Here is a 26,570-nt window from a genome sequence, read left to right as displayed (position 1 = left end):
TCTATTGTTCATGTTACACCTGGAACTACCTGTGCTGTTATACGAAAACGATGCACACCTCCTGACCAATCAGACTGGAGAATTCAAGTACGCTGTGGTATAACAGGAACTAACTTGTCTCCCACAACATTAAATGTAACTATAAACGGATAAAAAGCATGAACATGCTACTAAATTATAAATTGTAATAAATTGTTGGCAATTTGTTGTAGTATAAGACGAATAAATCACTTTCAGGACGTGCTGTTATTGGAAAATAATCAACTTCAGGATGGTAGCAGTAATTTCGCTTCGCTCCGGGTCGCATCACGCCACCTAGTCGTTGATTATTTTCCTGTAACACAACTCCAGTATGTGTTATTATTCCTTACTTAATTCTTAGAAACGGGGAATTATGTAGACGGGTCTGGCAACCCTGTTAATGTTCTGCCGTTGGTAACTGGCTCTTCACTACCTGTAGGGAAAGGACAGGCTTCAGACGGCGGAGAAATATACCAGGTAATGTTCAGTATAGAGTTACTCTTCTGTTTTGTGTAGTTTTGTTGTATTAATAAGGTCTAGATACGGGAAAACATCGTATGAGCCAGTGTTAATCTTATTTGTTGCAGTATTTGGTGTGCAGTTTGGGCCAGTTTGCTAAGCTAGCGTAAACTAGCGCAACGCAGGCTTGCTAGCTAGCTAGCTAACTACTTCCTGTGCTCACAGAAATATAGTGTTTATACATTTCTTGGGGAAAAAAAACCCGCAACTTTGTCTAGCTCATGGCGAATTTGAGTGAATTGTAAAATTAACGGACAAACAGCTAGGTTTTTACTTGCTTGTGAGAGCTTTGCTGGGCCACTTTGAATGGAAATGGTTGGCGGTGAAAGTTTTTGGTGTGTATGACATTAGCTGGTCAAGTTAAACTAGCAAAGCTGAGTGAGATGAAAGAGCTAGTTAACTGCTGTGAAAACACGACTGAGCTTCATTAATAAGCCATAAAAATGTCATATATGAGCAACATATTTACTCCTGAGTTCTAGTTATTTGTTCTTCGTGATACAGAATGCATGGAGTCTAGCGAAATTGTTGCCCTGAAGCCTTAAAAGAATACCTCTCCACTGTTTTTTTGTGATTTGTTTGTTTGTGTGTGTGTTTCAGTGCCTGCGCTGAGGTCAGATATTAACATGTCTCACAGCGACGAGGGATACGTGGTGCGCATCCGAGGCTTACCCTGGTCCTGCACCCAGGAGGAGGTGGCCTCGTTTTTTTCTGGTAAACTCAGACAAAAGTCAAAGTTTGTTTCACTCCTGGGAAAGTGTAATTGTGATGGACTTGTCTAACCTCTTCTCGTGGAATCCAGGAAGCCCAGATGTCCTGACTGTCTTCTTTTCTGTCTTGCAGACTGTGATATTGTAGGGAAAGTGAATGGGGTGTGTTTCACCTTCTCCAAGGAGGGAAGGCCCAGTGGAGAAGCTTTCATCGAGCTAAAAACAGCAGAGGACTTTAAAAAAGCCCTCTCAAAAGATCGCAAATATATGGGTCATCGATATATTGAAGGTAACAGACACACCATTTCACGTGTTTAAACTGAAAACGTCTGGCCTCTTGTTTTGGATGAAATTGAAATGTACATGTACGGAGTTGTCAGATAAGTGGCAAAGAAATCAGATTTGCTTAATGTGTTTGCACGCAGTTAAGCGCGCTGATGATCACTACTGGCTGTTTGCTGTAGAATTTAGAAAAAGTCACTATTTCACAAGCGTCATGTTAATTTTTTACGTTAATGGTATTTGTTGCTCATGATGCAGCTTTTCTGAATTTGATTGTCAGCACGTATTCACTGAATAAGGTAACGTAAAGAAAACGTGACAGGATGTGCTGTTATAGGAGGATAATCAACACTAGGGTGGTGTGATGTCCCGAATTGTTCTGTTCACCTAACACCACAGCAATCTGACAAGGATTCAGGTTTTTTTTTGTACTAATTAATGAACAACACATTGTACTTTTTTAAAAATCATTTTACATTTACATGGCATATATGCAAAACATGTTCCTGTAATCGCTTACAGCTATGAACAGTCATTTCCTCAACAGCCCCTCCCCCTTTTTTTAAACCTCTATACTGATGTTTAAAAAATTCCACCTTATCAAAGTGTGTGGAGTGTCCAGCATACAAGTCCCTATGAATTAGCTATAGAAGTAATGTATTAGAATGAGCACATGTGTGTGTGTGTATATATACACACACAATGATTTGAATTTTAGCCAGCACTGTGTAAAAAATTAATCAACACCACCTGATCAGTCAGTTTGGAGAATTCGACAGGGTTGAGTTATAATCGAAATGTCTCTTTTAGAAGACTTTTTTTGAAACCTGATGACTGATTAAATCCATTTTGCTGTTAACATGACCACTTGAATGAAGTGCTAACTGCCCAAATCAGACTACGAGCGGATTATGAGTGTGCCTGTAAATGCAGTCACTGAGTGTATCACACTGTGCAGTGTTCAAGTCAAACCGCAGTGAGATGGACTGGGTGCTGAAACGCTGCGGCCCGACAGATTATGACAGCAGTAGCGGCTGCATGCTGAGGCTCAGAGGACTGCCTTTCGGCTGCAGTAAGGAGGAGATAGTTCAGTTCTTTTCAGGTATGCTTTCTAACCCAGGGTGTTGTTTTTTTTTTTGTTTTGTTTTTTTTCTTTCTTTTTTTTTTCTTTTTTTTAAGTTCTGTGATTTTGTGAGAGTACTGTCTTCTATAAACTCAAAATTTTTGTTAACATAAGACTCATGCATATAAAAGATCAACATATGTACCTTATACTTTCCCAAATGTTGATCTTTAATTTGTGACTAACATAGTCTCACTAATTAACATACCATGAGTAAATGTCAAATACACTTGACTGTTTAATTTGTACAGAACTGTTAGTGAATATGTTGCTAAGGATTAGTTATATGGGATGATTTAAGGGACTAAATTTGGGGGGACTTTCTTTTCTACACATGAGAATGTTGCTATTTAACATGTCCCCCTCTGTGGGGTTATTTGTCCTTGGGTTAAAGGGTTGAAAATCGTGCCAAATGGGATTACATTGCCGATGGACTACCAGGGGAGGAGCACAGGGGAAGCCTTCGTGCAGTTTGCCTCAAAGGAGATAGCAGAAAAAGCTCTGGGGAAACACAAGGAAAGAATAGGGCACAGGTGGGGCTGGCAAGACTGGGCTGGGTGATTAATGCTATCTGTAATGTGGGATTGGGGGTCATGCATCTTTATACATTAGAAAAAGATGATGATGTTGTTATTATAATGTTAATCTTGGCATGTTTCTCACATATTGTAACATGGGTGGAAAATGATCTAAGAAGGAGTAATCTATATGTGTAGCATTATCTTGTGTGTGTGGGGGGGGCATTAAACTGTATCCAAAGGAGCCTTTTTAGGATTGATTTTTAAAAGCTTTAAGGGCTGTTCATAGTAAAGTTTTGGAGTGAGAGTAGCATTAGGCCCTTTGTCCCTTCCTCTGATCTTTAAACATCCACTCATTTTTGTTTGCTGAGGTAATTAAATAAATCATGGGTTTTTGGGACATTGACCCACTAAGCTCTCGTCATTTCTGTGAATCAAGTGCAACATTTAATGTTTTTATGTGTTGCTAATACCCTGCATTTTAATAAACTCAGGTATATAGAGATATTCAAAAGTAGCCGAAATGAAATCCGTGCATACTACGAGGTCCCCCGGAGGATGATGGGACAGAGACCTAGCCCATATGACAGACCGGTGATGGGCCGCGGGGGCTTCTTTGGTCCTGGACCTGGAAGAGGAGGTGCTGTTCTGGACCAGATGCGCAGTGGAAGCAGTTACAGTGGTGGTATGTATTCAGTCAGAATTGGACTAAAAAGCAAAAGGACTGTAGTGAGATATGATATGAACAGACATGTGAAACCTCAGTCTAAAATATCATTTCAAATCCTATAAGCATACTGTTTTCATCCAAAATTTAATGTCTGAAGCTCACAAGGAAATTTTAGCATGCGTCAAACTAATTGATAAGCACTCATTTGTTGTAGGCCTGCATGTGGGTCATCTTTTTTTTTGCCCCCAAACTCAAACATGGATTCTGTGCCCCGAGACTATTTGATTAGATGACTCAGTTACATCAAAGGATGTTTGGTCAATAGTTCAATTCAGACTTGGTAAACAGACAACAGAAAGCAATTTTCACAGTGCCATGCTTTAAAATATTAATTATAAATGCATTGATCCAAATCAATCAATGAAATCCATGTTAAGATGGTGCCTTTGTCCTTATTCAGACTCATCTTAGTGCCTTTTCTTCTTGATTTGAAATTGATGCAGACATGATGTATTTCATGTTTCTAGGAGTTGGTTTTAAATGCAAAACCGTGTCCTTTGTATTATAAGATCTTTGATTCATTCTTAACCCAGAGAGAAACTAATAATGCTAAGGTCACAACATAGCTAAATAATGCTCACTTTGTTAATTTACATATAAACTCTATATCGAGGCTTTGAAATGTAACTTGCCTCTGTTCTCCAGGTTATGGTGGTTTTGACAATTACAATGGTTTTAACAACTACTGCTTCGGTAATGGAATGTTTGAAGAGCGTGCAAGGGGAGACCGAGGTGGAAGAGGAGGAATGGGAGGTCATGGCTACGGTGGCGGGGACACAGGCTCGGGCTTTCACAGTGGACACTTTGTGCACATGAGAGGCCTTCCGTTCCGTGCAACAGAGTCAGACATAGCCAATGTAAGACAGACCACAGGGTCCTTGTCACCTTCAGAACCTTCCTTATGACAAGCTTGATGGTTAAAAAAAAAAAAAAAATGTCTCTCTTGTTCTAGTTCTTTGCACCACTGCATCCAATCCGTGTGCACATTGATGTCGGACCCAACGGCAAATCCACAGGAGAGGCAGACGTAGAGTTTGCCACGCATGAAGATGCAGTATCAGCCATGTCGAAGGATAAGAATCACATGCGTATGTGCTTCCTGTTTTTGTTCCTTATCATATCTACAGTGTCCTGATTTTCATATCCATATTGCAATTTCAGAAATGGTGCATTTCTCTTCTTATGGTTTGCCTTGTTATTCCCCTCCCCACAGAACACCGTTACATAGAGCTTTTCTTAAATTCAACCTCCAGCGGAGCATCTGAAATGGGTGAGTATCACTTTCTCACTGCTCAAATTGATTGTGGAAAAAATGATACCTTTCTAACAGGCAGCTGTATATAATTATTCCTTTTGTTCTATTTAAAAAAAAAAAAAAAAAATTATGGATAATCAGGTCGTGGAGGCGGCAGTTACTATGGCAACTCTGGAGGCATGGGCTCTCGAGGAAGCGGGCCAAGGGGCATGTACTGAAGACACTGTTTTACAAGAAATGATTTTCACCTGGAAGTTGGAAAGTGTTTTTTCGTTTTGTTTTTTTGTATAGAGGCGTTTTCACATATTCATAGAAAATTGAAGCTGAATATTTTCCAGTCAGAATGGAGTTTAAAGTATAAATGAAGTATATAAATAAGTATATATAGGTTGACCAGCTACTGTACATTTTGCTTAAAAAATTTTATATCTTATTCTTCTGTGTTTGAGTTTTACTAGTGTTGCTTTATTTGTCATCTATGTAGCTCTGCAATCTCAGAGGACACTGTGATGGGCTGCCATCTAAGCCTTTTCCCCCCCAGCAATGAACATTATTTGGCTGTTAACTTTTTTCTTAGTTATGTTAAATGCAGAGTTCTTGTTTGAATTCTTGTTGTTCATATAATCATTTGTTGGCCGTTGCTTTTAATACTTCCAAAGTTAAAAATGTTGGTTTCAGAATAAACATTTGTTTTGTGTTCAGTCATTGCAAATATGTGAATGAGTGAGACCATTAAGACTGCTTTATTTAGAGATGTCAGGAAACTCACTTCTAATCTGTTGTATGCTGTAAAGAAATGGCCATTTCAGCCATTTAAACCTATGTTACAAATGTCTGTGAAATTAAAAATTAAAGAATGTTTATATTATTTGTTGAATCATGAGGATCAGTGAGTGGAGTCCTTAGCAGATCGTAACTAAGAAATTGCTACACTTCATGTAGCTTATTCAAAATTATAATGTATAATTTGGACACTTTGGGGAAAATGTGTATTCTAAGTTTTTATGGAGGAATTTATATAACGTACTATATATTTGAATGGATATTCTGGGTAGTTAAGCAGATAGTAATAGATCCTGCACTGTACCAGTGATTTAAGAATTAATTCAGCTAAATACATGCAGTAGGCAATTTCAGATTGGTTCTAAATATATTTTAGATGCTATAACGCTTAATTCTGAATGAAATTTGTGCTATAAACTTGCAAATACAGGCAACCATCTTGCCGGTGTTTACCTTCATGCATAACATACTATTCCTGAATTTTAGGTGTTTAATCTTAACCAAGTGTAAAAATAAATAGCATAGAGCACAGAAGCTGTAAGTATTTGCTTTAGTGATTAAAGAAATGTATACAGCTCCATACATTGTAATATGTGAAAATTTCATTTTAACAACTGTTTCCATAACAGTTTACAATTAAAGTCATTAAGATGAAACATAATAAACATTCAAGGCAAGTAGCAGTCTAGATCTGCACTTTTTGAAACATGTCTTGGCATCTAAGTACAGCCTGTAATTTACTACAGTGTGGAATAATACTTTGTTCAGGACGTTGTGATTGCTATTTCATGGATCCGTCCCAATCAAACTTGAGCAGCATTGAAAACATTAGTGCCTTATGAAACAGTTTTGCCTATGTGAGAGGCATGGTGCTTCTCAGACAGGCACACGTTCATTTTAATACAAAATAAACTTAAATAAAATCCCCACTGTATTTCCATAATACAGCTTTTTGCTTTCTTAACACTATATAAAGAATGTACTGTTCACCCTGCATTCCTCAGAGCAGAGACTGGAATGTCGTTCACCTGTTTGGAGTATTAGTACACTTTAGTGCTGCTTAGTTGTAGTGCTAAAGGCAGTTGACTATCTTTTTTTTTTTTTTTTTAAAAAAAAAAAACAAAAGAAAATAAATAAAAAATACAAGGACTTGAATCAGTATGTTCACCATACCCACGTCCTTCACTGGGCACTTAACGTTAAACAGCTACCTCACTTCCACGCTGTCCACGGGGAGTACTGCTGTGTGAAATGTAAACTTCAAACACTGGGAAACAGCCATTTTGGTCACTTGTGTTATAGCTTGACACATGGCAGGAAATCACGGCACTCCGAGTTAAAGCCAAAGCCGGCCGCATGGGCAGCACACACTGGTGTACGTCTTATGTGGCATTAGAAGAGCAGCGCTGGAGGAGTAGAGCATGGCACGTATCACACACTCGCACAGGCTTCGGAGAAGCAGGGAGGGGTAACTCGTTATCTGAGCAAGCATTGCAGAAGATTTCTCCGCAGTTCCTACAGTGATGCTGTGAAGGGAGGAAAGAGCAGTGATGAGCAGAATGATGCAAACAGCACTGAAGTCTTTCACTGGAGTTGCATGGCATTCTTTATTTTACTGCGGAAAATGTGTCAGAGATCTTTTCTTACTAGAGGTGACAGCCTAAAAGTAATTAAATTCTTAGAATAATAAACAGACCAAAGGTACAAAAAACATTTACGAATACATTGGTAAATCTTTTCACAGTTCACTACACTTAAAATAAATTTTATTAAATCATTTATCATTTTTATTAAATCACATATTTTTCAAGTACAACACATTTTTTGGAATGTAAAGAGAATGTAAAGAATAAAGATCAGGTTGTGGGTTGTGGCTCTGACCTTTCTCCTGGAGATGGAGAACTCTTTCTCACAAAGTTTGCAGTGTGTGGCATCTTTGTCCTTAAGCCATACCTGCCCACCCTAAAATTACAACCAGCATACAATACAGCCAATCTGCATTAAATTAAACTACAATTAGTAATACATCAATCCAATTGTCAATATTTTCTCATATCAGAGCTCTGGGTATTGGCCAATGCTACTGAGTAGTTTGATCATTTGAATTGTGCATGCATATTTATAATTAATACAGAATAAGTATTAAAAAATAATTTAAATCATGTAAATTATAAATTATGTTAAGATAAGTAATATTAAATGTCAGCGTGGCAAATTTTATATCTTGATCATTATTACTTAATTTACACATTACTGATGGGTCCGAAAGTTCAGGAACCAATGGGACATCAACTACATATACATGTGTTTGGATTTATATTTGTGTTTTATTTTTATATTTATCTTTTCTTACAGGTGAAAAATGGCATTAACACTGGATGAAATAGAGATAGTGCTTCTTGGTACTTGGTACACTCATTGGTTCCTGAATATACCCTGTATTATTATACTAACTGCCTGAAAGGAGACTAGGTATACAAATTAAGGCAAAAATATTACTTCATAGAAACAAAGTGTAAGTGAATAGACTAACAGTTCCCAATTAAACATGCAACTCATTGTATAGTGGGCAAAATGCAGGATAGTTACTGAGACAAGATGAAGTATACATTATAATCTGTACAGTCAAAATGACAGCCACGGATGAGGTAGAAATACTCAGAACCTAAAATTACCTAATAACATAATAGTCTTCCTAATACTGATCTCATAACAATGTCAGACTAAGATATGGACTAATTTAGTGAAAGCCAGGGATCAGTAGACATGGGAGTAAATGACCATCTTGGACGTTCTTGTGTTAAAACTATTTTTGACCTACGTGCACTGATCTGTATCATGTTAGTCATCACCACTAGGGCATGAAATGTGTCAGTGGCTCGAACTGCAAAATATGCCAAACGTGCTCCAATGTCAGTCCAGAGTTTCAGGCTGATATCAGCCTCAGTTCCTATTCTCAGTATCGGCTCTGTGAATCACTAGTTAAAGTTAAAACATGCGCTTCATAATCAATCACAATTCATACTGAATTAGATCAGAAAGGTCAAAAAGTTTGCTGAAGCATATACCTGAAGTGCTTTATTGGCCTCCTTTATGTCCTCAATTTTCAGTTTTGACCTAATATGAAACACAATTGGTGCAATATGGATCACAGTGATTTTCTCTTATGACACAACTAAGCTGAAGTGTAAACAATAAATCCAGGTCTAAAGAGTGCGATTATGAGAACTCACTCGCTGAGTTTGCAGCCCAGCTCTTCTAGTGCTTTTTCTTGTTCCTCACAAATCCCCTTCAGCTGTGTGTTCTCATCCTGCAATCTGTGAAACTCCTAAAACAGAACAACAATTTACACTTCATTACCATGAGCATGAGACTTGTTTTCATAAATAAAGACTTATGAGCATAAAACTATTCTCCACAAAGTAATAATTACTGTTCATATGAATGCATACTACATACATGTAAAAACTGTTGTAACTGTGGGTATTTTGCTGACATGGTTTGGCTACACTCGTCCCCTTAGAGGGAAGAGCCAGATTCTTCTGCCTGTAATTAAATGTTTGTATCATGATGGGAGTGGTCTCTTCCATGATGACTCCGCCCATATCTACAGGGCACGAGGGCTCACTGAATGGTTTGTTGAGAAAATGATGTAAATCATATGATATGACCTTCCAAGTCACCAGATCTCAACCCATTTGAACATTTTTGGAGATTTTGAAAGCACTCTCCACCACCACCAGTGTTCTTCCCTCCAGTACAGCCAGAGAATGGTTTTTCCTTGTCCATGTCACCTGTCTGTCAATTTGTCAATTGATTTATAGCGACTCTTCCCTCAAAGGGACAAATGGACCCAAACCAAGCCAAAATGCGCTCACGCCATCCATACTTTTTAGGTGCATCCACTTATTTTATCAGTATTTGCCATGCGTGTGTGTATGTGTATGTGTGTGTGTGTGTGTATAAACACAGCCGAGAACAAAAGCTAAACTCAAAAATTAATGCATCCTTTTACTCGCTTTAAATTTGACACTGTCTGTATTTCTAATCAACATGGTGACTTTCTTGGAAAGCATTTGTGTGTACCTTCTTGAGCACATTAATATGCTGTGCTTCAGCCCTCAGTTGGCTGACAGTCTCTTGTTCTCTTTCCAGGTCGTTCTGTAGAGTTTGTCTCCACTCCCTTTCGATTTTCAAGTCTGTTTCCAGCTGCAACCTACAGAAAACAGGAACATTTCAAATGAAACAGCTCATTTAAAACCATTTATATTAAGAGAGTTCTAGTATTTTAAATGTTTAGTAGTAAGTCAACACATCTGACAGGCTTCATCAGAATGTCAGTTGCCTTGACCTATTCCTGCTAGTTAAAATTAATATGTTTCACTATGTGTCATTAGAACCACACACACTGCACAGACTAAGAAAGAAATGGCTTTAATGAATTTTAAAAGTTTTAAAACAACAACTTACATCTGCTTCTCTCTCTGGGCGATCTGCTTTTGGAGGCTGTCTGCTTTGTTGGCAAAGTCCTGCTTGAATCTGCGCACTCCGTCCTCGGTGCTGAGTCGATCCCTCTCCGCTTCCTGCAATCTGGTGTAAGTCAAACCAACTGGGTAAAACTGAGGCTCCGATCACAAGGGTAAAGGGGGTGGGAATGGGATGGAACAAATAAGAAAAAAGATGGCTAAAACTCAACAGGCAAGCTACCTCATGATAGACCGCCAACAAATATGCCAAAAGCCAGATGAAAGAAAAAAAAAAAAAGCTGAATTGAAATCTGAAAAGAAGTAAATTAAAATGTAAGCGCACTGGGTTTGCTTTACATTCACCGAAGCAGTTAATATGTTTAGGTTTTACGTTAAAGAGTTAGAGAGTATGTTAAAGAATGTCTTCAATAAGAAACAATGGGATTAGCATTAGGAAAATACTCATCAAATAATTCACTAAATAAATCTTTATGATTATTTTAAAATGTCAAATTTATTGATGATCTGGATAAAAGACAAGATTATTCATAGTTTTGCCTTAAAATTGTACATTAGTACACTTGTTGTGTTACAGTGCCACAAGAAATAAGTTTGATGAAATCATTAATTAATCAAATGGAAAAAACAATATCCATTAAACAAGACCTAAAAAATGCCACTATAGGGAAGTAAAACCTGTTACTTTCACAATATTTATACTGCCAAATATGTTTTGTTACAGGAAAAAGAATAAATTTATCTTAATTTCAGAAAGAAATATCTTTAACAAGTTTGTACTGATGTTCTGTATCTGTACTGGCACATTTTACAAATGACATGGCAAGAGTTCGTGTCTGGCTGAGCAGATCTTTATCACTAGTTTGTTTAACACAGGAAGAGTTTTTAAAACATTATAATGAGGAGAGACAAAAAAATTGGTGTAAAATGACGGTGTTAAAATAGGGTAGTGGATGAGGAAAAAAGAAAAGAAAAGAAAGGGGAAGAACAAAAAGGGAAAGAGGATGTAAACATCAGTGAATTTTCATGTCATCCAAAGCTCTGAAAAGTCGTTTAGCAATGCATTCTTTAAATAAGCACAACCAAGATGGTGGTAAATCAATGAAGAAGAAAAGGGAAAGATGGTGTGTGTGTGTGGACAGAGACATCTCTGCTCTGACAGCATCACGCCACACAACCAAATAACACAAAAACACTAACGCATGAGTGGCCACATGGAAGAAAGAACTTCAGTACTAACATGAAAAACACAACATGCAGAAAGAATGTGCATGCCAGTCTGGCAGAAACGAAATGCTGGAGCCTCTTTAATCAGGTGCAGTTAGACTTACGCTGACCTTAAGTCAACATTAGCCTAACACACACACACACACACACACACACATATATATATATATATATATATCCAGAGGTGCATTGTAATTTTTTATATGTTTTATTGTTTTTTTTTTATAATAGTCTCATGATTAAAAACAGTTAAATGTTTCTGTATTTTCTTTTTTTTTGTTACACAATTTTTTTTTACGCAATGAAAGTGCTGTGTAATTGTAATATTAGCAGTAGGGCTGGGCAATTTTTTTCAAATTTCTTTCAGTTCGTACATAATGCAACTGAAAAATAACACAAGTTAACAAGAAATTTTATTAGAATGGACTTTGGAAAATGCAGATGTGCAAAAATAGTAACAGCACCATCTATAGCAACTAGTGCAAACAATCCTTCTAAACGAAGGATATTTAAATAAAGGACATTTAAATGAAGGATATTTATGAAGGAATTACCACTCACAAGGTAAGTTGAATGCAGTATTATACTTCACATGAACTTGTTCAACTGACTTCTCAAACCTGTACAAACTCCACATCTCTGAATGACACTTCCAGCTTTCTTTGCTATGAGCACAGTCCTCAGTGAAGTGCTGCTTGTTTACCTTGGCGGGGGTATTTTGTCTACGTGCGCACAGTGTTTTGGAGTATCATAGGCTGTAGGATGCGTTTATCACATTAAGAAGGCTGTTTTTGCTTCTTGTTGGTTAAAAATTTGGAACAGCATTTATAGATTTTTTAAAATTAAAATTAAAAATGTCTATGTAAACAAGTACAACCTCAATTATAACATTTTGAAAATACATTCAAACATTAATTTGCATTAATCGAATTAATTGAGAAAATCACCCAGCACTAATTAGTAATAGTTGTTTCCTACTGCTCAAACAAAGCTGTTTGCACCTCTGGAATATGACTTAGCATTATGCCAGACAAAATGTCATTCAGTATGATATTAAATGTCACTCACCTTTGCTCTAGCTGTTTCATCGTAGCCGTTATCTGATTGGTCTTCTCCTCCAGTCGTGCAATCATGTCATTCTTCTGCTTCATGCCATCATCAGACGTCTGGCGACAATTGCAGTAAAGGATTATTTTTACTGTGTGGTCTTAGGCTTCAAAGAAAAAAAAAAAAAACAATATAAACCTTTCACTTTTAGAAGTGAAAATGGTTGCAACATTACCTGCATTTTCTGGTACATTTCCACATTGATGGCTTTAACCTCGTCTAGTTGTTGCCGAAGTCCAATCAAAGTGTCCTGCTTCTCATGGATGTCCTTCTCTAAGAGCTTCATGGCCAGTTCCATTTCCTGCTTCATGCTAACCTGCACCACCAGCTCATTCTCCACATCCTACAATGCAGTGGTTTCACTAGTTATATTAAAATAAAATTGAATACAAGGAGATTAAAGGAAAAGTCCACCATGAAACATGTTTATAGTTTAAATTCGTGATGTTTAGTGATTCTGATGCTAATTTGTTGGTTGGTGCTGGTATTTTATTATTCCCGTGGGAAGTTAGCAAGTGTGTGTCACACCGACATTACAGGTAGACACTGCTACAACAGTTACGATGGTGTTTAATTGCAGAACAAATTTCACTGATCGCAAACATAAGTGATAACGGTCCGGTTACAGCAAATGCAGGACTCAGCGTCCCAGAATGCAATGCAGCTATATGATGCAGTTATGCTGATGTTATGTTACAGCAATGGTTTTGAAGGTGGTGTTTCTTATGAAAGTTGAATTTTTGAAACCCACCATGTTTGAGCAGAGTGTAAAGATATGGAGGTGAGAGAGCTGGACAGACTAAAGGACTAAAGCTCTGCTGCATCACTCTCTTTAGTGTAAAAGGACTAAAAAAAAAAAAAGACTAAATCCCACTGGCACCACTGTGAGCAGGTAGCTGATTGGCATTGTGGGTAATGTAGGCAACCGTAAACCAAAGTAAAATGGACCATGTCAATGAATGAAGCTTAAACTAAAATAGTCAACTCAGTATTATAAAATAAATCCTGGATGCCACTAAAGATCACATGTTCAATATAAAAATTTATATGCAAGTTGTTCAGGGTGCATGCTTCCTTTAAGTACACACTGTAAAATTGATAGCCAAAGCTTATAACTAAACCGTTAGAGAATACATGGTTGACCAAGCGTTTAATGTCACGATGTCCTGATTTTCAAAACATACTAAAAAAAAAACCACTGAAGGTCATTTAAAAAGAGACCTGCCGGAGCTGACACTCCTCCTTAAGCTGCCTCCGTGCCTCGTTGTACATTTCGTCCAGGCCCTGCCTAGACTGTTTATAGGTGTCCAGCTCACAGTTTACGTCCCCCTGTGTAACCTGTGCACAACAGAGCAGCATTTAACTTCAGACTATTTTCATTAAAACCACACAAATTGTGAGAGGCCATATTCCATAACTGTTATCATAAGCTACTTATTCAGTTTTTACCACAGTTTTCTCCCAATTTTGGTAATTTTACAATTCCCATCTACGAACTAGCTCTCCCCTATCATAGCTACCAACCAGGGAGGGTGAAGGCTAACTCGTTCTTCCTCTGAGACACTTGGAGGAAAGTACCATCTGCCCTCTTCGGCATACATGAGCTCACAGATGCCCATGATTGGCTAGTATCAGTGTAACTGACAAGGGACACAGAGTATGCCATCCCTTCTACCCAGAGAGCACAGCCACTGCTGCTCTCTTGGGCTCCTGGCCATGGATGACTAGATGAATATGGCATCTTTGGGATTTGAACTTTAACTGGCTTTGTATTCATTTAATCTAATTAAAGCAAGAACAACAATATACAGATTTTGTTTGCAGAAAAACACACAACACATTCAATGCAGTACCTCAAGACGGCGCTGAGCCTTCATGATAATTAATGAATTCTCGTTTCTTAGCTGGTGGTTCTCTTCCTGCAGTTTGATGATGTTGTTTTTTGCTATTGCCAACTACAGGAGAAAAACAAAACTGCTGAGATCATATCCGACTTCATAGCTGACATTGAGAATTATTCTACGATGTTACTGTAAGCCTTCCTACCTCCTCAATGAGTTTGGAATTTGATTTCTCTAATGAGTCCACACGCCCCTGCAGACCTTGAACAGTGGAACTAAGGTGGGGAAATGGTTTGTTTCAATTTTAAAGGACCTTAAATATTATGGATGAATATTATCATACACCTCTTACATGCTGATCTTACAGAACAATATATGCTTACTTGAGCTGCCTGTTTAGTTCTTCAACGTAGTTCTTCTGGTCCAATATTGCCGCAATTTGACCATTTCTATTTAAGCAGTGATAAAGTACAAAGCATTATTAGTCTGGTAATTTATATTTAATACTCCACTTTGAATGAAGTAAGGTTCTGTGGTTCTGCTCATAGTACAAAATGAAGACTGGACATGAACATCATATACACGTCATTAGAACTACACAATTAATCATTTTAAAATCAAATCAAACGAACTTGCTAACATTAGATAATACTGGTGCATTAAAACCCAAGTTCCCAAGCATTTCACTGTGTGGGCGCATACTCAGCTTGCTTGCTTATGTATGAATACATGTATGTATGTACAATGTGTAGTTATATTTATTTATTATACTTGCATTTATACTGAGTATTTAAAAGATACACTCAATATAGCGAAGTTAATTTTAATTTAAAGATTTCTACATTTAAATATAAGCTTGAATACAAAATTACAGACTTTATTAGAATACAAGAATATAGGCTTATAACGTACAATATAAGAAAGAAGGCCTGGTTTTTGGTTATGTAAAATGATGAAATAAAATTGCTTTGGCCCCAGATTTTGGTCTCTAAATAATTCTGATCAACAATCTTCAATTCAATATTAAACAAAATAGCCACAAAGGCCATTTTAGTCATTAATGTGTAGCTCTATGTCTTAATTTAGCATAATAATATATTAACTAGAATCTATATATTTCTGGAAGAATGAAATGACCTCTTACCTTTCTTCACTTCTGTAGTCATCAATATCATTTTTTAAGTACATGGAGAAGTCAATCACCCCAACCTGAAGAGTTCATATAACTTAATATAAGTTAAATAGAAAACTTATATTTACTTATGTAAAATATAATATTTTTATATTTACATAAGTAAATATACAATATGTTCTTTACATAAAAATGGCCTAAGTTTTCTACAGCAGATGGTGCTAATCTGCTTTTATATTTTCCAACGAATCTATAAAGGTTCCTAACATTAGAAATGCTTTCAGAAGCACATATTACCTCTTCTGCAAGGACCTTTACCTGTATCTGTATTATAAAATGTATTAACCAAATGAATTATGGTTTTAGGAAACCTAACCAAACTAACCCAAAACTTCTGGGCACTAGAAAATGTATATACTGTATATCAGATAGCTAATAATGTGGACCCTAGTAGAAGAAAACAAATACAAGAGAATTTCCCCTACTTGGGTGTCAAGGTCCTCGCCCTTCACACACAGGTTGGCATCGATGACGTTGAGTCCCACCAGGAGACCAACGATGACGGCTCCCTCCTCCTCCAGCATGACTGCTGAGCTTTCATAGAAATCACTACACAACACAAAACAGGGCCAACAATGAGCTTATGACATTGACTCATGCTTCAAAACAGCTTTACGGGAGTGGGAGTGGCAGCTTGATGACACACTCTTTGGCAGGAAATGAAGTGTCAAATCCTGTGCCGAGGAAAAATGGATTTACACTGGAGCACTTCAGACGTCTCTGCTATTCTGCACACAATGTCCAGTGTGATACTGAACAAGAAAAACAAGGAATTTATTTCACTGCTTTACATTTGCAATCCTCATGACTCCTCATTTACTGTGCTATTTGCTTTTCCTCTGCTCTCACTCAACAGCTGATAAAAAAGCTTAATAATTACCAGATGAGTGTTTTTTTTTTTTTTATAAAGTGTTGAACACACTCCAAGGCTTCCCCAGGACTTGGACACACAAAGTAAAGAAATTAAGGACATACTGTAGATTAAGGTCAGCACCACGATGCATGTAAAAGTTAAAGTTTGTTACCTCAGTATGTCTTTCCTGGTGATCAGTACACGCAGGTAGTCTGCTAATCTCTTCTGCATCAGTGCCAGACGCAGCCAAGCCCTCGCTCGACCCAGAGGAGTCCTGACAAATGTGCATACACACCTCATGAGGGAAAAAAAAACCCTTTTCTACACAATCCACAGTTACCTCAAACACTGTGTACTAACAAGCTAAGACATTTGGTGCAAAGTGTTGGCAGTTAGTAGTAGGAGTGAATGATATATTGGTTATATATAATATGTTGAATAATAATTGAGTAATTTACATAATTGGAATTACAGAAAGCATTCACGTCTGATGCCTTTATGTCCCATGTTTTGCAATGACACACAGGTGAAGGTTGTTCAAGTCTTCAGCAGGGCACAACAGACTTACAGCAACATGTTTAAGTAAGACACAGTGCAAACCACAGTCAAAACTTTCCATACCCCTAACCTAATTAAACATTTAAAAAGTGACATACATAAAGAAAATGAGGCTGCCAGCAGTAGCAAAGAAGAAAATAGCAGTAGCAAAAACAACACTGTCTATCCATCAGAGATAATACAATACAAGGAAATGATCTTCTTTCTCCTTGTATTAACTGCAGTGTATGTTTATAATAACGTTATGTCTGATTTAGTTGTGTCATAGCTATGTACAGTGCATCAGTGGGACATCTTTAATAAAAGTTCTGGCTTGTCTTACACTTTCTGTATTTTGTATAACAATTTTAAAGGGGCACTAAAGGAAAGTAACCGGTTGTGGTTATCAGCTCTAATAACGTGTTAATTATTGCCTCTCATTCTCAGCTCAGAAATCTTTATATAAATTTATCAATTTTATGTTACGACTCCTTGCTAGACATTTATTATGTAAGGAATAAAACACGACAGGATGTGCTGCTATAAGAAAATAATCAAAGACGGGGTGGTGTAATGTTACCACTCCAAAGCTGATTATTTTCCTGCAACAACGCATCCCAAACTGGTTTATTCCTCTTACGCCACAGTAATTTGCCAACGCTTACAATTTTTAATTTACTGACTAATGACACAATGTATGTTGCATCTGCTTATAGTTACTGTATGTTTAGTGTTAATGTGGAACATCTGTGAAACAAGTTAGTTCCTGTTATCACTCATCACATACTATGGCCGCTATAAAGAGTTGTTCCCTCAACAGCCTCTCTTTTTTTTACTCTCTTAAAATCAATAAAAAAATTTTTTTTAAAAAAACACAGCTTGTTAGGTTACAGAGAAACCCCAAAACCCACTGTCCTTAAGACTTTCCCAAACTGGAAAGTTACAGCTTTATTTCTGACTGTTACAAAGCACAAAACATGCCTCCGCATCAACACTTACACACATTATCGTTAATCATTTATATGGAGCATCTGCCAAAAAAGTCCCTGTGTAAGTTGTTATTCTAGAAATGACAATGTATTAAACCATGTGCATTAATGTTATAACCCTGTGATTTGCCTTGCAGCCAGAACTACTGTCAGAGCTGCTGTTACAGAAAATTAATTCACACCTTCTGACCAAACAGAACCAAGAATTCAGCAGTGCTGTGGTATGAAAACACTTATACTGTGGCATCTACTGACTATGTTACTGCGAATCATTCTCTAGATTGTGAGTCCAAATTTTACACATTCAAATTTAGATGTAGAAACATATATATAATTTTTTTTACTGAATGCGAACTCACCAGTATAACAGTTAAATAGCTTCATACAAAATAACTGGCTTGAAAGAATTATGTGGCTTTTTATGCTTGCAAGTTTCATGTGTGTCAGGGAAACCAAACTGACATTTACACTTCCCCTTTCAGTTTAATTTGTCTCTAAAGACCAGTCCTGCACACAGGAAAAGGACTGTTTTCCACAGATGGGTACAGGTTTCGGTTGCCTGCCAAGCTAGCTATTTTGATCTAAAATGAACGTACAGAGAATACAAGAGAACAGGACAGAGGACTTTAATAAGCTCTCTATATGAATATATAAATGACACATATAATTAATATTACATATTGTAATAATGTTATGTAATCGTAAACATATGGGCTGCTATATAATTTTATTTTACTACATTTTTTAAAACTTTCTAAAACAGTGCAATTTTCTGGAAGATACTGTGTTCAAAATGAATGGCAGCCCAGATATAATATTTGGTGAAGCCTCCCCTGAGAGAACAACAGCACTGAGCACTTTTCTGTGATGTCCAACAATATTGTAGACACTTATAGAGGAGTCCTGGCCATTCCTCCATGCAGGAATTTATATTATATATTTCTATTCTCAGTTTTGTGAATGTGGATTGTCCTGTTTAATTCAGACTGCAGGTTTTCAATATGGTTCTAATCCAGAACATAATGCTACTGCAGAGCATAGATTATGCATCCTGCAAACATTTCTGTGTTGATTTGGATGTATGTTCAGAATCATTATCTTGTTGAAGTATCTACAGCCAAGTCTTAACCTCCTGGCAGAGGCAACCTGCAAAAAATAGCCTGGTACATTTGATGCCATTAATCTTCACATGACCTCCTTAACCATTGGCTACAAAGCTTCAATGATGCATCACTATTATAACAACAAATTTGTTTCGGTGGCTTTCAAGTACTTTTCCTTTTTTTTTTTTTCAACTAATTATAACACTTTTTCATACAACAATAACCTAGTGTGACCAGCCAACCACTTCTCTTCACAACACATCATTCTAATTGCTGTTCCAATGTTGCTAGGAGACGTTCCGGCACTGAATTTTGTGGGTTGCTCTCTTTAAGAGTTTTTTCTTTTTTCATTGAAACCATTACAATTAGCTTGTTGTTATAGAGGCAGCATATAATAGTTGATTTTGAAGCTTTATTATTGGAACCACAATAATCAGCTAAACTGCGCTTTTTTTTTTTAAACATGGTCTTCAGGGGTCTTCTTTGCCTCCTCAAAGTGTGCTATGCCCCTGTGTCCTTTTCCTGGCAAATGTGTGACTGTTTAAGACTTCAAATTTTTTGTGATGGTATATAACGGTATTTAATCTGATCATATTTATATATCCATTATTTGCATTATCAACAATCTGTCAATCATCAGGGAAGAAACAGTAATCCTCATGAGAGTAATTTGTTAAGGGCAAGTAGTTTCTAAAGTTGCTTGAATGAAATTTTTAAATTATTGAATTCATTTTTACATTGTACCATATTTTTTGGCCCATTCTCCTGAAGGATACAAATAATTATAGAATGACTAGAAATTTGCACATGCAAATGGCCAGAGTCTGAAGTTGCTTTTCACTGAGCTATTAGTATTTAATCAAATATACAAACGCTAAATTAAATTAAAGCTATCGCCAAAAGCAGTGGTGCTGATAGCAATAAAATTCACTTTGCATGATGACTATGGCAGTGAGCGACTGTGTTTATGAGCGTACTTGAGGCCGGGTAAGTCTCGAACACTGGCTGCAATCTCCCCTGCCTCCGGGCAGAGCTTCTCCACCATCTCCAGAGGCCCCCACAGCGACTTGTTGTATCCAAGAAACGTCTTCTTCACTGAAGCAGAGACAAACTAGTTTATTGCACAGGACCAAATTCCTAATAGCAGAAGCACAAGCAAGTCACGAGTTCAATCTATCAGAGGCATCTCTTGTGAATCGGTCCAAACCCTGTGATTTCAGTGCTCTCTTAAACAGTGTATTCAATGTTTCCAGAGATGACAAAATAGGTTCCTATGATTCAGTACTTACTTCCTGGCATGACTATCTGTCCAATGGTAAAAATATTATTAAAAATAACACTGACAAAATTTGACTTGTGAAAATTTAACAAGAATACCTCATAATGAACTTTAGCTACAACCAAACTTAAAACATTTTCCGTTTCCAGATATAGGATGAATTAATGCGGCTTTTGACTAAAGCTTGAAACTCAGATTTCCATTTCTGACTAAGAAAAAACAAAGCAAATGCTGCCTCAATTACAACACAGAAAATCAGATAAATGTCCTCAACCCCACGTTCAGTACATGGCGTTATATCGTCATGGGTGCTCACGGCATAAACTGTAAACAAAGTGGCAGTTTTTCACTTTTAAATGAGTTATACTGTACATACTAGTATTTACTTCAGATTAACATACAGGCATATTAGCTAGTTAAATCTATTACGCTGACTGTACAGATTGCTGTTTTGAGGAGGTAAATATACATCACTCATATCACTAACATTAGCTGGCTAGATTGTTGCTAACAAAAGATGAACATGGAGGCATCCATGTTTCTTCCCACTTTATAGCTTGAACACATGGAAGTCCAAAATGACATCATTACAAATAGTGACTTCTCACATTCGAGTTGATCACAGCATTGGTCCAAGACCATCATGGCTTCTAACTGCAATTCCCCATTCATTGTAAAAATTATTCTGGAAAACTGTATCTGGAAAACTGTGCATTCGTTATACAGGGTGACGGGGTTCAGTGCTGACTGTTGTACCTTTAAGGCCATGCTTCAGACAGTGCTCCATGACCACAAAGAACTGCTGCAGTGGGGGATAATCAGAGTCCAGCGTACGACCAAAGCTCAGAGCCGACTCGATCAGCCCTTTAATGCTGAGCTTGGCCATGTTCAGCAAGTTGGCCCTTTCCATAGCCATAGGATCCCGGAAGGCTAGAAAACAAAGCAAAAGAGAACTACATTTGGATGTAGTTTAATAATAAAATGCTGTGTGACTGAGAGATTTTTAGTTGTTTAAGAAATGTATTATCAGAAACTAGAACAATACAAACCTCCGTCATGTGGCCAATCAGTAGCCAACTCAGCTGACTTAGCTAAAAGGTACACTTAATCTTTAACCTTTAGGTAGCTGTGTGTGTGTGTGTGTGTGTGTGTATGTGTGTGAGTGTTCGCTGATGTGTGAAGCAGTAGTATGCAGTTTGGCGTCACATGTACTTTTTCCTTGCCTGTTTTTATGCCAATACCTGAATCCCAAATAAACACATGGGAAATAATGCCTTCCGCAGTGCATTATACAGTCAACTGGAAAAGCTTCCATCCCCTTAGGACAACATGAAGCCTATTCACAGATGTTCCTTCAGTATCACAAGTAACACAATTGCTTGAGTATTCCTTTGTTAATATATTAACATATTAGAACAACATTTAGATATTAGTGTAACTAATCTCTAAAAAATGTGTCTTTATAAATGCCTAAAAAATGTCAAAATAAATATTACTGAGAGGATATACAACAGCTGTGTATCCTCTCAATAATATTTATTGCACAACCTGCACATTCTTCCTGATATTTCTGTCCGACTCTGCCAGATGTCAGACACTGCCTTCTTCACATCAGATCCAGAGATCCAGAAGGCCATGACAAGACTTTGCTTTTTTTCTCTTGGTTCTTTTCAAACATTTTTTAAATTTTGCGCTTTGTTTTGGATTACTGTTTTGTTACAGGATACACATTGTTTTTTTCCACTCAGAAACCATGTGACATGCAAACATTTTCATTCAACTGTAAGTCCAATAGATTGGTGGTTCTCAAAGCGGGATCTGGGAACCCCAAGGATCCGTGAAGCCAGAGGGTCCGTGATTTGTTTTTAAAACAGTAGTGGAAACCACAACCCACCATTATCAAGGTTATTATAATTTACTGAGCTTCTTGTATATAGTTTTTAGCTTATACAACCGGCCGTATTTGATCTGAATGAATTTATATACCACATCAAAACAAGTCAGCTTATAAATAATATTATTAACTAATGACTTCTGTGGGAGGAAGATTCAGTACCAAAAAACTCTGTATACAATAAATAATCAGAATATAATTGTTTACATAAGGAGCCTATTTGAATATTTTGAATTTTGAATAAAGCACTGAAGGGGTCAGTGGTATTATTTTTTAGTTAAAGGAGTCTGCAGAAGGTTTAAAACAGAGTAAATTAGTAATCTGCCTTTAACAGCTGGTTCAAGATGTCGTCATGCGTACAGATGTGTCCGAACACGCTGATTGGACAGAATCTCTACCACGTGGTATGCTCCAGCCTGACTACTCCTCATCAGCAGGCCGAGTCCCGGATGGCTCCATCCACAATGCCAAGGGTCTAAAATAAAGGCTTTTACACCCTGTGCACTATCCGCCCAAATATAAATGTTTGCTATTTAGCCTACTTTAAGACCTGTGTTTTGAAATGAATTTGACATATTTAATATTACATAACGTTGAAGCTCTTCCATTAAACGTTATTTGGATTTATCAAATAGGCGTGATTAATATTAATATTAATATAATCACAGCCAGAATAATACACAGTACAGCTTATACTGTATGTCTATCGCGCTTTTGTCCTATTTTTGATTTTTTATGTCTTCCTCGAAATCAAAAAACTCACCCTTGACACTCCATTCCTCTGAAAAAGGGCACACTTTAGACTCGGCCACTTTGGGCAGGACGTGAATTCCGCTTGAAATGGTTTCCGAGGCTTTCCGAGCTAAAGCGAATATGGGCGCCTGCCATCTCCCGTCTGTCCTGCTGCTGCTGCTGCTAGCACTAGTGCTGCTCACAGCCTTCTCACCGCCGCATTTACTCTCCTCCTGCAGCCGAAGAATCCCGAAAACCTGCGCTTTGTCTTTACCGGAGTCCGCCTCGGCCAAGGTGAGCTCCTGCTCTGCAGGTGCGGCCATCGCTGCCCGGGAACGCGCCTGTCACACGGCCGGGAGCAGCGGCGTCTTCAGCTCCCACACCGCGGCGGACATGTTACACGACGCGGAGAGTTAATAACCGACACCCCCTAAACCCGTGCTAGGAGACAACACACCTCAAACTACGACTTCTATTCATACAACAGCGACTGTGCGGACAGGGAAGCGCAGGATGAAGCGCTACATGGGAGATTCTGTTTACAGCCAGAAAGAGAGAGAGAGAGAGAGAGAGAGAGAGAGAGAGAGAGAGAGAGAGAGAGAGAGAGAGGCGTTCACAACTACAGCTCTGCGCGCTGACGTCACCCTGTAGAGAATACAGCGGGATCTGCTTCCCTCTGCTGCTGGCATCAAAATCAGCACCTACAGCACAGCACAAAGCCATCAACTGTACACAAACACTTTCCACAAATGTACACCATGTGTGTGTGTGTATAATATATATATATATATATATATATATATATATATATATATATATATATATATATATACACATACACACAGACACATATATATAGGGGGTGCCATTTATTATATATAAATTTGGGCCTTTATTACACAGAGAACCAAAAAGGACCATAACATTTGTGACCCCTACCCCCCACCCCCACCAAATGGTTTGTTCCCAAATGTGAACAAAACATGTTCAGTGTTTGCATTTTTAATCTTTTTTTTTTTTTTTTTTTTAGACTAATGTAGGTCAGGGGTTGTCAAATGCTTTGTAGCCAAAGACTGTAAAATAAATCCCCTGACCCTCTCAATTTAATTATTTACAAATATTATGGATATTTACTGGAGTTTTTTTTTTTTTTTTTTTAAATTAACAGAACACATTAGGCCCAAGTTGATATTATTTATAGGTCTGAGTCATTGAGTTTTGGATTAAACCTATTCAATTCAAATAAACTCTCAAACAGTCTAATAAGTGCAACAATAAATATAATAACGTTGTATAAGGCTGGGTTATGATTTCCTCCACTGTAACTAAAATCACTGGCTATGCTTCACAGATCCCACTTTGAGAACCACTGATGTAGGTAACATCATGCAAGCCAAACAGCTAAGCAATTACTCAGTTGCAGGGTTATTTCTTAGAAAAGTATATAATTTATGGAAATATGAAACACTTGTTTCCATGCCTGACAAAATACGGAAAATAAGAAACCATTCTGGAAAATAAAGTATGGCATACTATTGTCTCAGACACTACAGTTCCCTATTTTCTGCATTCATGTAGCCTCATTAGTGCAGATTCCATTTCATATTTTTATTGTTTTATGATAAAGGTAATGACCTTTAAAAGTCAGCACAAATAAGGAACTGACTTTTGTTTACAAATCTGGTAAAAGCCGTGAAAAGGATTGTAGAACTCCTGAAGGTAAATAACCCACAAAACTGTGTCAAGTATTAAAATACTTTTAGTAGTGTCTGTTGTATGACATACTTAAAAACTTTAAAAACGTATTTCTTTTCCTTAGCATTTGACCTGCCGTAGAGATAGTTCTATATTTGTTATATGACTGTTACATATATTTTTTTATTTTAGTTTTTGTATTTATTGTTGTAAAGCACTTTGGTCAACCTATGTTGTTTTTAATGGTGCTACATAAATAGCTTTGACATTGACATTGACATGCTGTTATGAAGCCTATTAAAATGAACAAATGTTGCTTACAGAGCAGCTGAATACCGTAGCAGAAATCACTTTACGGCTATTACTCACTGAATTACTAATAAACCAAGGTCTTTTGAGCCAATTTTGTGATGCATGCAGATTTGTTTAATCAGTGGTATTATTTAGCTATTTAGCTACATATGTTTGTCTGTGTTATGTGCTATCTGAATGAGTGCAATTAATCCTTAAACCATTTTAAGATCTTGTAACTGAGTGAGATTACTGCTTGTTAAACTGTATAATTGTAAATTATCCAATTTGACTGCTCTGAAATACATTGATGAGCAAACCTAATATGAACATTTTATAAATTATTAGTGTTTTCTCGGTTACTATAGTGCATGCAAATGATGGCTAGGGACAACAGAGAGACATCAGGCATCACTTTGAGTTAATGATCATAGCGTCCTCATTTGTGTTCACATGTGTCGAATGTAGCTGATAATCCAAATCGGAAAGTCTTTTTTATCTCACACTTGGATCATTTTCTCACACTGATTATAGATTAATAGTAAAGAGCAAACCAAACTTACACTGGCGTGTCTTACCTTGACAGTAGGCAAGGCGCTCCATGCTCTCGCTGTGGGTGATGCCCCAACGGTGAAGACTCTGAGGCGAGTACATGACTGCTCCACCTCTGGCCTTGTCCTTTTCCCACAGCTTTAATAATCCTTACTCAGACCTCAGCCTTCGGGATCCAGTTCACTGATTCCAGTGACCTAACACAAAGAACACTATTCTCTTTAAATTGATATTGCAGAAAATTCTCTGCTTTCTCATGTTACATGATGCAGCTTTCTACCTGAAGCTTATCCATACAAGTTGGACAAGACATAACATGTCTTAACTGAGGATTTTCTCCAAATCGCCTTAGCATAACTAAGCAGGAAATACTGAGTGTAATGTTATTATGAACAACTGCTGACTTGGATCTGCCCCTCAGCAGGACTTACATAGTGAACACCATGTATTCATGCTGCCCTGCCCTTAGTGTCATATGACTTGTTTCCTGCATCTCCTTCCTCATGGATTGGGATTAGCACAAATTTGAACTAGAATAAAAACATAGCATTTACACAACACCAGAGAGCTATGTATGGACACATGCATGTTTACATTAAACATGTATACAGACCTGGAAGCAATGCATCTTCTGTGGCCATGAAATGCACACAACCTCACACAAATCAGTCAGTGAAGCAGCACACACACACACACACACACACACACACTTACCGCTCTCAGGCTGAACCCGGATGCATGAAACTGGCTCTGTTTGCACTGCCTATGCAATGATGGAGCCTCATTTGCTGCAGTAGAAGTGGATGATGGGGAGGAGACGTCTCCTGCTGGAACGCAGCACAGCACGATGGGG

General features: G+C 37.5%; 2 protein-coding genes across 5 annotated transcripts; one reads left to right on the top strand and one right to left on the bottom strand.

The window, feature by feature from the left end:
• Positions 1 to 355: 355 nt before the first annotated feature.
• hnrnph3 (heterogeneous nuclear ribonucleoprotein H3 (2H9)) lies at positions 356 to 6,035 on the top strand. The gene is made up of 10 exons (XM_026934239.3): positions 356 to 498; positions 1,141 to 1,254; positions 1,384 to 1,539; positions 2,491 to 2,634; positions 3,050 to 3,188; positions 3,668 to 3,858; positions 4,549 to 4,760; positions 4,856 to 4,991; positions 5,117 to 5,173; positions 5,300 to 6,035. The coding sequence occupies exons 2-10, from the start codon at positions 1,167 to 1,169 to the stop codon at positions 5,374 to 5,376; spliced, it is 1,200 nt and encodes a 399-aa protein (XP_026790040.1). The 5' UTR covers positions 356 to 498; positions 1,141 to 1,166; the 3' UTR covers positions 5,377 to 6,035.
• A 1,018-nt stretch (positions 6,036 to 7,053) lies between these two features.
• On the bottom strand, positions 7,054 to 26,570 carry rufy2 (RUN and FYVE domain containing 2). Of its 4 annotated transcripts, none has more exons than XM_026934220.3 (19): positions 26,432 to 26,570; positions 25,744 to 25,914; positions 21,310 to 21,483; positions 20,252 to 20,369; positions 16,818 to 16,919; positions 16,218 to 16,341; positions 15,745 to 15,809; positions 14,984 to 15,049; positions 14,806 to 14,875; positions 14,613 to 14,714; positions 13,981 to 14,097; positions 12,935 to 13,102; positions 12,721 to 12,818; positions 10,412 to 10,531; positions 10,028 to 10,157; positions 9,175 to 9,269; positions 9,010 to 9,058; positions 7,823 to 7,903; positions 7,054 to 7,467 (listed from the first exon to the last, which is right to left on the bottom strand). In XM_026934220.3, exons 2-19 carry the CDS (start codon positions 25,817 to 25,819, stop codon positions 7,324 to 7,326), a joined length of 1,899 nt encoding a protein of 632 aa, XP_026790021.1. In that variant the 5' UTR covers positions 25,820 to 25,914; positions 26,432 to 26,570; the 3' UTR covers positions 7,054 to 7,323. The 4 variants fall into 4 exon arrangements, with proteins under 4 accessions (XP_026790021.1, XP_053088633.1, XP_026790012.1 ...); XM_053232658.1 differs by lacking the exon at positions 26,432 to 26,570 and adding an exon at positions 26,331 to 26,346; XM_026934211.3 differs by lacking the exons at positions 25,744 to 25,914; positions 26,432 to 26,570 and adding an exon at positions 23,211 to 23,745.

The sequence above is a fragment of the Pangasianodon hypophthalmus genome, chromosome 3 (genome assembly GCF_027358585.1).
Source record: "Pangasianodon hypophthalmus isolate fPanHyp1 chromosome 3, fPanHyp1.pri, whole genome shotgun sequence".
NCBI classification, from domain to species: Eukaryota; Metazoa; Chordata; class Actinopteri; order Siluriformes; family Pangasiidae; genus Pangasianodon; species Pangasianodon hypophthalmus.
The sequence above is the reverse complement of the archived record's forward strand: the minus strand, read 5'-3'. Positions and strand labels throughout refer to the sequence as shown.